Source organism: Diabrotica undecimpunctata, chromosome 7 (assembly GCF_040954645.1).
Source record: "Diabrotica undecimpunctata isolate CICGRU chromosome 7, icDiaUnde3, whole genome shotgun sequence".
Taxonomy (NCBI): domain Eukaryota; kingdom Metazoa; phylum Arthropoda; class Insecta; order Coleoptera; family Chrysomelidae; genus Diabrotica; species Diabrotica undecimpunctata.
In genome coordinates this window covers 136,037,267-136,049,002 of record NC_092809.1, presented here as the reverse complement: position 1 = coordinate 136,049,002, position 11,736 = coordinate 136,037,267, and the positions used below count along the sequence as shown (strand labels likewise).

At 34.9% G+C, this 11,736-nt stretch overlaps 1 protein-coding gene across 2 annotated transcripts in view; it reads left to right on the top strand.

Annotated features, from left to right (window-relative positions):
- The first annotated feature begins 8,379 nt into the window (after window positions 1-8,379).
- Window positions 8,380-11,736, top strand: part of LOC140445880 (uncharacterized) — a 46,988-nt gene continuing 43,631 nt past the window's right edge. For both annotated transcript variants that reach the window (XM_072538285.1, XM_072538286.1), the window contains exon 1: window positions 8,380-8,801. In XM_072538285.1, coding sequence (XP_072394386.1) covers window positions 8,698-8,801 — 104 coding nt within the window. In that variant the 5' untranslated portion in view covers window positions 8,380-8,697. The remainder of the gene's footprint in view (window positions 8,802-11,736) is intronic.

The window sequence follows — 11,736 nt, the reverse complement described above, 5'->3', positions numbered from 1 at the left end:
TACCTTTCATTTCTTTTCCGATATTTGTATTTCTCCATATTGTTCCATTCAGGCAACCTACGGCTCTGTTTGCTCTATTTACTTGATCTTCTACTTCTGTTTCGAGCTTTGTTCTTCTCAACTTCATCACTTGTTCTATTATCTGACCTTCCAGCTACAATTTACATCTTAGTAAATTTGCTGTTATAACCATTTTTTTTTTTTTGGGTAATTAACATGTTAAATTTTGTGGCGGTTATATTAAATTGGTGCAGCCCAGGTTATAAATTATTTTCACTCTCATCAATTAGCCGATATTTGTCCACTGCTGAACGTAGGCCTCCGTAAAATTTTCCACCTATTTCTATCTTGTGCATTTTCACTCTGAGAGAGTAGTATTGCGTCGTCTGCATAGCAGATTATTTTAAGTTGTTTTTCTCACATTCGTTATCCTTTTTTAGTTCTTAATTTTTTTATTATTTTACCCATAATCAGGTTAAACAATAGAGGGCTTAGGGAATCTCCCTGTCTTATCCCATTGCCAGCTTCAATACGGTCAGTTAGTTCTTTTTCTAATTTTACTTTTAACGTGTTGTTATGCTAGATATTTTTGATCGTTTTTATTATTTCTAGAGGTATCTCTTTAGTTTATAATAAGTGGATAGCATTCTTTAAGTTGACCCGATCAAATGCCTTCTTAAGGTTCACGAAACAGATATGTCGGTTTATAGTATTCTAATGATTTCTCTTGCACTTGCCTCATTATAAATATAGCGTCGGTGCATGATCTTCCCGACCTGAAATGTTGATTTCATTGTCTAATATTGTTTGCTTCTCTAAGTATATCTAAATTGATAAAGATATGTATAGATGTTTCAAAACTTTACGAACCTTCGAAATACGTATGCCCGAAAAAAATTAATCCTTAAAACATTATCCATTTTAATTTCATACTGAATTCAATATAAAGTATTAAAAACGACTGTAAGCAGAAAAACAATAAATACCCCAACTATTTTACTAATAGTAGTACTAGTAAAAATACTAGTTTTACTCTGTCTTGCTATGAGAACGCACAGCATACAATTAAATATTGTTAGTAATGTCGGATTGCATAGTTTCTTTCCTAGATTGACGTCACAAAATGACTGAGTCAGATTCATGAAATTTTTTAAGACCTATACCATTCTAATTATCGTATTAATACGTTTTGTTATTTGGGTAAACTATTCATTATTCTGATTTCCACTTTCTTTTGAAAAAATTCTTATTACTCGTAGCACCTGTCATGTATACAATTTATTAGAAAAAAAAATTAATGAAAGAATACTATAGATAAAATTTTAAGTTATAAAATAAGGTCAAGTCCAGTCCTGATCCTGAATAGTAAACAGAATCTTTTATATAGCGCCCTCTCTTATCTATTTTCTTAACCGTCGAGACATATTAGTGTAGAAACCTATTAGTAATGGACTAATTTTAGTTGTTTAGCCACTACGTGGCCGAGTAAACAAAGTAAATTTTAAATTTATTAAACATTTTTAAACATTAGATTTCTGTGAAATTATGATTATGAAATTATTTGAATATATCATTGGATAATATTTTCTTGTTTTGTTTTTGTTGATATTCAGAATTAATAAAGTTAATTAGGTATTACACGAAACAAAAACAAACTGCAAATTAACTGCAAGTACCTACTTCCTTTTGGAGGTATTTAAGGCAGACAAGGTTAATTGGTATTCCATAGTAATATATTATTCAATGACTGCCTTTAGTGTGTCAAGTTGAACTTCAAGCGAGGGATACCTATCTACCTACGTGTTGATTACTTAGACTGAATAAGTAATTACCACGGGATTTACGCGTTTTTATTTAAACCTGTTGAGAATTAATCATTATGAATAATTGTTTTTGCTCAAACCTGTTTCATACTATAAAAATTTTTTAGGTAGTACTACAATTCACGATTTTATATGAATCAAGCTGATACAATGTAATCGATAATATCCAGTTGCAGCAGTGGCGTTGCATTTAATTGGAAATCTGCAATTTTCAATAGAAACAAAAACGAAAATTATTATTACATATTAATATCGAGCTTATGTGGATCATACTTATTATAATATTACTAATTAATAGTAATATAAATAATTTAATATAAACAATTAAAATTGTAATTCCCCAATTATATCAAAATAAATGAAAGAAATATTATTTACAAAACTTCTTCTTCATCGTTTATTTAAGCAATTTTTCTTGTTCATTGGCGGGTTGTAGCCTCTGTGGAAGATTGTCACTCCAGCTCTTGCGCGATCGGCCGATACTTCTTCTATCACTTGGTGATTTGTCTCTTGTTATTTTAAACCACTCTTGAGTCCGACATTCTACTCATTTATTTGGCTCTATTCTTTTTTACTATTTAGTGTCTACTTGTTTATACCCTGTACATTACTTTGCTCTTATCGCGTAACTCCTTAAGGAGGGAGCGCATTGATTCGCCTCAGAGCGGTGGGCTCGGAACGGTAGGATTAGATCGGCAAAGTGTACTGCGCACTGACTCGCTCTTCTCGGTCTGAAGGTCTCTCCTCCTTCATCAGAGTCTGAAGAAGATGTTATGATTGCCTTAGCATGCAATGAAATACAAAAACCAAGATATTGGAATCGTAATATAAATTTTAAACGAGAAACTTATGGGTAGTTTTATTATTTGTTTCCCAACCTACTCGAAGATGACGAAAAGTTCTTCAAATATTTTCAAATGACTAGTATTAAATTTTATGAACTTGTTGAACTATTTCCCCTTAGAAACTTTCGAAAATCAATATCTCTTGAAGAAAAGCTAGCGGTTACTCTAAAGTATCTAAAGTAAGTATCCTAATTTTCAACTAAAATAAATAGAGCAGAAAGACGTTTGAGATTTAATTTCAATGCAGGGCTCTTGCAATCCGCTTATACGTATATAGACCTTATTAGGTCTCCTCTGAGCGACTTATGGTCTGAGGAGCCCTACACTAAAATTAAATCTCCACAGTCTTTCTGCTTTATTTATTTACTCATGTTCGTGAATACTAGAAACTAATTCGCGAAAAATTTTTGCTGTGGTAGATCAACAGGTCATGGAATGCAAATTGCAGATTCTCCTTGTCGGCTAATTCATCAATCTGTCTGATTTGCATATTGTAGAAAGCGCAGTGGACAAATATATGAATTTTAGTTACGCCAATTAAGAAATCTTCAGATTTCTAGTAAGATTGTTAAAATAAATATGTAATACATAATGTATCGAAAAAAATTTTAATTTTTTTAATTAAATTATAATTGAAAAATATCGGAGTTTTCATTTTGTGGGCTAAAAACTAACTGTGGAGTAGGGGTTCGTGTTTGGGCTGAAGGTATATCGGATTGAGCTTGCCACTGGCTCATATAATTGTCTTGATTGATTGAGCTTAAAAGAGATTAACAGGATACAGAAGATGATGTGCTATTTGAGACTACTAAAGGTACTTGAGAAAGTACTGGATGATTATTCATAATTTCGTTCATAATTAAATGTTTCAATCGATATTTGCTAAATAAATTCGATATTTTTGATTTGGTGTCAATTTGAAGAAGGGGTGAAAAAGTTCTTACAGTTGCCTGCATAGCTTCAAAAAATTTTTGTATTTGATCTGCGTTTCTAACGACTTTTGATGCAGCTTTTCCTTCAAATAATTGTTCAACACTTGCGTCATTTGATTCGGTGGTTCTTTCATATGCTTAGATGTAGCCCTTTAAAACGCCCCTTAACTAACGCCCCGGCTATTTTCAATAGCCGGGGCGTTAGAAGCTTTCGATTTCTGATGTTGTTTTGGCTGCTGTTTTCGCTTCCCTGCACTCGCAGTGACAAACTCTGCGGCGATATACTCATTTAAAATAGCCCTGACGCCCTCACGATGTCGCTCAGTATTCGTGAATTGAGTATATCTAAATAGTTGTTGTTCTGCATCCGACCATCCGTTCTTGGCGTTAAAATAATCGTTTATGTAAGAGGCAATCGTCTCACGGTTTCGCAACGGAACGGGCTCATCAACTTCGGGGTTCAGCACATCAGCGGACAGTGGGGTGCCCCTTTGCTGACCGGCGTTGTTAAGCCCGGGGGACGAGAGGGTGTCCGATTAACCCTGAGCTGGTGCCCTCACCGGCGACGGTTCTCCTTCCGAAGAGGCATAGTTAGCGAATGTCTCGGTGTTGGAAGGTCCAGCGACGGGACTCGGAGACCGATTCCGACGTCGCCCTTCCTCCCTGAGACTTTCGAGGAATTCCTTTTGGCTCGAGCGCGCCGGATCTGTTCCTTCGTATTATCCGGAAAAATTTCTATCAAATACTGAAGTAATGCCTCATACTTTTATCGATGAACCGGAATTTCTTCTGTCCCATCCGGATGAGATCCTCGTCGGTGAATCTCACCAGCCGACCGGGATTCTCGTACTTCCTCTCGAGATCCCCGTTGTACTCATCAGGATGAGCACGGCGCATGTGTTGACGTACTCCAGCAAAAGACTTGAATACGCGTTCACAAATGCCGCAGACGTTGTCGTCATCTCGTCTGGGTCTTCGGCAGCGTAGCCTCCGTATGTGAGTATCCATACCGGCCTGCGTGGCGAAGTTTGTACCACAGACGCAGATGACCATCTCGCACGATGGTTTGTAGAGCAACTGGATAAGTCTTCTTCTTTCTTCTTAAGGTGCCTTCTCTATCACTGAAGGTTGGCTACAACTACAGCAAATTGCTCTCTATCTTGAGCTGTTCTTAGTATCGAATGTGTGTCCATGCCTGTCCAGTCTCTTACATTCTTCAACCAGGAGCATTTTCGTCTTCCTGGACCTCTTCTTTCTTCCACTTTCCCTTCCATTATAAGTCGTAGGAAGTTGTATTTTTCTCCTCTGTAAATATGTCCTAGATAACTCGTTTTTCTGTTTTTTGCAATATTTAGGAGTTCTTTCTCAGTACCCATTCTTCTTAGCACCTCGTTGTTGGTCATGTGCTCTTTCCAAGAGATCTTCAGCATCCTTCGAAAAACCCACATCTCAAAGGCTTGTATACGCCTTATACTTATAATTCCGAGAGTCCATGTTTCCACTCCATATAGCAATATGGAATAAATAAACGTTTTTACAAATTGATATCGGATATCCAACGATAACGTAGAGCTTATTAGGAATTTTTTCATTCGTTGAAATGCGGACCTAGCATATGCTATACGAGCACGTATTTCGACCTCGTGGTCAAGATCGTTTGTTATCCAGCAACCAAGATACTGGAATCTTTGTACTGGATGAGTAGAAAATAAAAACTTACCCACCACTTAGTTATTTGGGACCTACGTTACTCTAAAAACTAAGGCTTCCAGGAATCTGGAAGGGTGAGTAGCCTGTAGAGTTCGAAAAATCCGATCGGTTAGTAACTACACTGGTGCGCGGACTCAAGGATCCCAAAGGGACCAGCCAAAGCTCGAATATGGCGCACACTACCAATCGGATACACCCTGCACAATTAGCAATCACTATTCGTCAAATAAAAGTAGGCGCTCTAAAAAGTGCTCGTATTTCTGATCCAACGAATATGGATTTCCAGCTCTACCAACGAGGAGGTTTGTACTAGGATGGTTTCTTGTGGTTAGGATGAAACACGATGTTCGCCCAAACGCAAATAAAACTGAAGGTCGCTCGAAGAGGTTTGGAAGACTCTGTCGCACACGCTTCAGCCAATTACATCTGGTGAACGACGGGCCAAGCAAAACCACAATTGCAGAGCCGAATGAGTGAGTTGGTTTCATTTAACATAATAGTTAGCCGCTAAGCGTATATGAAGTCATTTTAGAAGAAGAACGAGATAAGCGCAAGACTGGCAAAAGGAACAGAAAATTTGGAAGTCTGAGAAGTCTATTATATTATCTAGAAGTCTATTATATATCCCAATTTCAGGAAGAGAATATAGAACATGCAGGAAATGGGGCATACGACCAGATAGAAATAAGCCTGGCAGAAGTTAAGAGAGCAATCAAGACATTGAAGAACAAAAAAGCCAAAGGACCCGGAGGAATACCAAACGAACTAATTAAAAACGGAACGGAAAAGTTATTCCGCATGCTACATATAATGTTCGAAAGAGGACTAAATGGAGAAGAAATACCTGCGGAATGGACACAAGCATACATCACATCCATACATAAGAAAGGAAACAGGAAAAAATGTGAAAACTATAGAGGAATTAGTATAATATCGTCGGTAGCTAGACTTTACGGGAAAATTATTAAGGAAAAACTAGAAACTGAAATAATAGGAAAAATTGGAGAAGACCAAGCAGGGTTCACAGTAGGAAAATCATGCCTAGATCATACGTACACATTAGAACAACTGATAGAGAAGAAAATGGCAAAAGGTAGACCGGTCCATCTGGCCTTTGTTGATCTAAAGAAAGCATATGACTCAATACCTAGAGCCAAATTATGGGAAGCAATGAATGATCTCGGAATCCGACAAACACTAATAAAAGCAGTTAAAGCACTATACAAAGAAAACAAAGTAGCTATTAAATGTGGAAATAAAGCCTACAATCCATTTAAGACGACAAAAGGACTTCTACAAGGCTGTGCTACGTCCCCTACTCTGTTTAAAATATTCTTGGAAAAGACACTCAAACCATGGAGGAGAAAGTGCGAAGGAATGGGCATACCAGTAAGAGACGAATACCTATACACCTTAAGTTTTGCCGACGATCAAGTAGTCATCGCACAAGATGAAGAAGATCTCAGCTTTATGCTCAGAAAACTAGAAGAAGGATATAAAAACAACGGAATGGAAATAAACTTAGAGAAAACCGAATACCTAACAACAGAAAACAAGGATATGAGAAACCTAGAGATAGACGAGGGAAGACAAATAAATGGAACAGATAAATTCAAGTATTTAGGAACCATAATATCGAACCAGGGAACAACAGAAAAAGATATAAACAACAGACTGAGACAAACAAGAAACTGTATAAGACAACTAAACTCAGTGTTGTGGGATAAGAACATCACGATAAAGACAAAAAAGAGAATATATAATACCCTGACAAGAAGTATCCTGACATATGGGTCCGAAAACTGGACAATAAACAAGAGAAATAGAGGTAGAATAAGAGCAGTAGAAATGGAGTTCCTGAGGAGAAGCTGTAGACTTACAAAAAGAGACAGAATTGAAAACGCAGAGATTAAGCGGAGAATGGGAGTGCAATCAGACATAATCGACTATATAGAGGAGAAGAGACTATCCTGGTACGGCTACGTCAGAAGAGCGGACAGAGGACGCTGGATAAACAAAATCACAGAATGGAGCCCGATTGGAAGAAGAAAGAGAGAAAGACCCCGAAGGTCATTCAGAGATGAAATCGACGAGGCTATGGAGAAAAGAACCCTGCGAGATGGAGACTGGAATGACAGGGAAAATTGGAGAAAACGGTTGAGTGAAGGAAGACAGTGAAAACTGTAGAAATCCTTAGTAGTAGTAGTAGTGAGAAGTCTGTAAGGCTTAGGTTTTTATCTAGGTCTAAGTTTTTATCCAAGATACAAAGTTGAGATTATACCGAACGGTAGTAAAACCAATTACTACGTATGCATGTCAGATGTGGGTGTTCAATAAAGTTGAAGAGTAGCGGCTAGAAAGATGGGAATGCAAAATACTGAGAAGCATTTTGGGAGGGATAAAGAGTGAGTAAGGATGGAGAAGATTAACCAACCATGGTTGATATTTGAGCATTATAAAGAACCTAAAATTACGACATATTTTATATCAAGGCACTCAACGAATGATCTTACGTAGGAGGCTCATAGGAAGTGGACGGATATGAAGACCAAAGTTAAGATAGATAGAAAAGGTTGAGAGTGTCTTAAAGGAAGTAGGTCACTTGCCCTGAAGAAGAAACGCGGAAAACAGAAAAAGATGAAGAAATATCGTCAAGAGCTTTAGTGAAAATAACATTTAGTAATTTATGTGCAACTTTTTGCTCTATTTATTTGTCCAACAGGCCCTGTAGGTTGTAAATAAATAATATATGTTCTCACAATTTAATAGTAAAACTTTTTTTATTTGCGTTTGTTATTATTCAGACAGTTACGTATTTCTACTAGTTTTTCATATATACATTTTTTATATATTCTATTCTTTTTCTTTGATTTTTATATCATTCTTGATTTTTTGACTCTAAACTCACTAGATTGAATCATAAAAACATTACAATTGGGCCTGTCTTTACTTTTTCGGTCACAAAAAATGGGTATTCTTTGTGCGTACCTTCCTAGAATTTAATTAAGGCTACGCCATTGGTTTACAGAAGAGCAGTCGCACTTCAAAGGAGGAAACCCCAACCTTCATGAACACTGGAGCACACAATCACCAGCAGAAATCGGTAAAGTGTAAAGAGTCTAGAAGCAGAAATAATTATTTTCCTGCAACACAACACGAAAACAGAGTATATCTAACGGGTTATCGTCACGCTGACTGGAGCCTACGCACGCAGTCACCTTTGTAAAACAAAAATTTAACATTATAAATGTCAAACAGTTAATGAAAGTGTTGATATTCAAAATTAATCATCGAAAATAGTGTAATTTTTCGTTTTTTATTAAGAAACCGTGTGCCACAGTAGGAAGAGTACTTTTTGTATGATAAAAGTGTGTTTTACAGTTAAAAATGGAGTTTAATTACAACATCAATGAAATTTTTAAGTCTCCAATAGTGGAAATAAATCATAGCCTCATCCCACCTGGTTATACAGGAGATAGAAGAGCATTAAGGTAAGAATTTTACAGTTTCTTTAAGAAAAATCAATACAATATGTTGCAAATTTAATAATAGCGCTCTTTTATTTGATTACTTTATCTTGATTATCAGCAACCCTAACCTAACCTATAATGTAAGGATTAGTAATAGGTTGTGGCTACTTTTCCGTATAACGGAGTTTTAGTAGCGAATAAATAATATTGAATTTTAAGTAACTTCCAAATGTTTTATTTTAAAAAGCGAATTATATGGTATAAATAATTTATATTATGTGATGTCATATTTTATTAGTAATTATAAAAAATATAAGGAATAAACACAATCTATCATTTCTTAGAATAATTTTTCAGAAAGTATTGACAAATTTAATATATTTTTTTCAAATTTGGGAGAAATAAGTACCTATACATATGATATGAAAATTTTAAAAAACGGTTCTGGACAACGTTACCGCATATCAGCCGTTTTAACATTCTCAAATATTCCGAGATAAACTAACATCATAATTCTAATAATTACCCTGTTGCTTTTTTACTATTATGTAAGGAGTGGTTTTCAGTTCTAAACTTTTTTTTTCTGAATGCTGTCTAATGTAAACTGGTCATCCTGCAGCCAGTTGGCCTATTGTACATTAAACTTACTCTTACACAAAGCCTTTATATCTGTTACAATTATTTTTTGTTTAATTATTAATATTTTTGTAGAAGAAGAAATGTTTTATCTACTGATGTACACTGCATTCACAAATAATATTTCTATTTGATTGTTTGATATTGTGATCACTTCCATAAGTTCTGACATTGTTTTATGGTCAATTTAATATGGATTAGTTCCTCTCTGTCTTTGCCCTCTTCTGTATAACTGCTAGGGTTATACCGCAGATTCTCAGTGTTGCATTCATTGATTTTTGCTGAGTGGTTAATATCTTTTTCTGTTCTACTTATTCATTTGTTTTCACATGTTGTCACAAATAAAAGTTTGATTACCCTGTAAATCATTCTGAATTTGACTAATAAACTGTTGCATATTTCTTGTACCTTCCAATCTTCCTAGTATATTTTCTTTGTTTCTCTCTGTTTTTTTTTACTCCTATTACGCTAGGAAATAAATTACTATGCTTACAGTTTGTACAGATTGTTAGGATGTGAACTTTTGCGAGCATTTTTAACATTTAAACTGATTTTTTCTACCAAACTTGGTATGTTTGAATTAGGAATAACAAGTTCTTTTAAAATCAGCAAAAATATACAAGGTGTCCTATTTAAATTAAATGAGTTGACAGTGAAACCGGAAGTAGGTAGTAAAAAATGGTGTCAAATGAGTTTGCCAAGATGAGAGAGCATAGGTTAAGATGGTTTGGTCATGTTCATCTTAGAGACGCTATTCATCCAATACGAAGAATTGCTAATCTGTGGTTCCTGGAAGTAGTAGGAGAGGAAAACCAAAAAAGGCCTGGGGGAGACTCTTAGGTACCACATTTTGGTAAAGGGTGTTAATATTGATATGACCTGAGATGAAACTTATGAAGAAATGTAATCGGAGAAGCTGACGCCACATAGGGATAAAGACAATGATGATGATGATGAATGTATTATCTGATTTAGTGGTTGTATGTTGGTCAGTTGAGAACAATATTAACATTTATCATAAATTTTCTTTTTGGGTTTTGGTAGTGCATCACAGTAATTGTATAACAATATTTAATTCGATATTTTTTTATTATAACTTTCTTCTTCTTAAAGTGCCCTCTCCTCAATGGAGGTTGGCTACTACAATTTTAAAATCTTCTCTATCTTCAGCTGTTCTTATTAGCTGTTCAAAATTTAGCCCTGTCCATTGTCGGATGTTTCTGAGCCACGATAGTCTTTTCCTTCCTAGGCCTCTCTTTCCCTCGATTTTTCCTTTCACTATAAGTTGGGCATATTGGTACTTATTATTTCTCAGTATGTGGCCTAGGTATGATGTTTTTCTAACTTTTACTGTGTTAAAAAGTTCATATATCATTATAACTTTACATTACTTAAATATTTGTATATTATCTTTATCAATTTAAAGCAACATGTAATATATTTTTGGTATCAGTTCAGCTAGGAAATCTAGAAATTGAAAGGGATGTTAGAGAGGCAACTTACATCACATGGTTTATATTTAACTTATAGGTATCAGTTTAGAAACCCCTCTACTATCCCAGCACCTTCCTGTGAATTCGTCTAGTTGAAGCCAAAGAAACAAAGTAACTACTTTTATCAATTCCAAACAGTAGTGATAAAGATAGTAACACTGATCAAGCGTTAGCTTAGATAATTACAATTTTGAGGCCATAAACAAATTCACATACACATAGTGACCTTGAAGTTTCTCAGATATACATTGTTGCATTTACAAGGTATTTTATTAATGCAGTTTTTTGGTATCTTCTATGTATTGTTCAGTTTGGTTTTGGAAAGAGTAGATCTCAGTGTGTTTGTTGTTTTAAATTGGTTATTGTTGTGATATTTTATTTGTTTCCTATACTTTTTAATTATTTTAATAAACCTTTAAGGTACGGAATTATTAGTATCTTCAAATTCTTTCCTGTGAACATTTTTTAATATTGTTTTGAAGCTATTTTCTTGTGGCATCTTAAAGTAGTTACTATTTTAATGGGAATAAACCACAATTGAACTTTAAAATAAGTTTATTGACGTTTCAATTTACACTTCGGATATCGCTCTCAAAATACAAACATTGATAATCAATTTATTAATGTTGTATTTTGAGAACGATTTCCGAAGTGGAAATTGAAACGTCAATAAATTTATTTTAAACATCAATTGAGGCTTATTTTCATTAAAATAGTAATTATCAACATTTCTGGATCGTTTTTGGTGTTTGGTTCTTTCCTTTCTTCAATCTTGTGGAACTTTTTGTTTATAAATGACAATGGATAATCATTTTTTGCTAAAATTT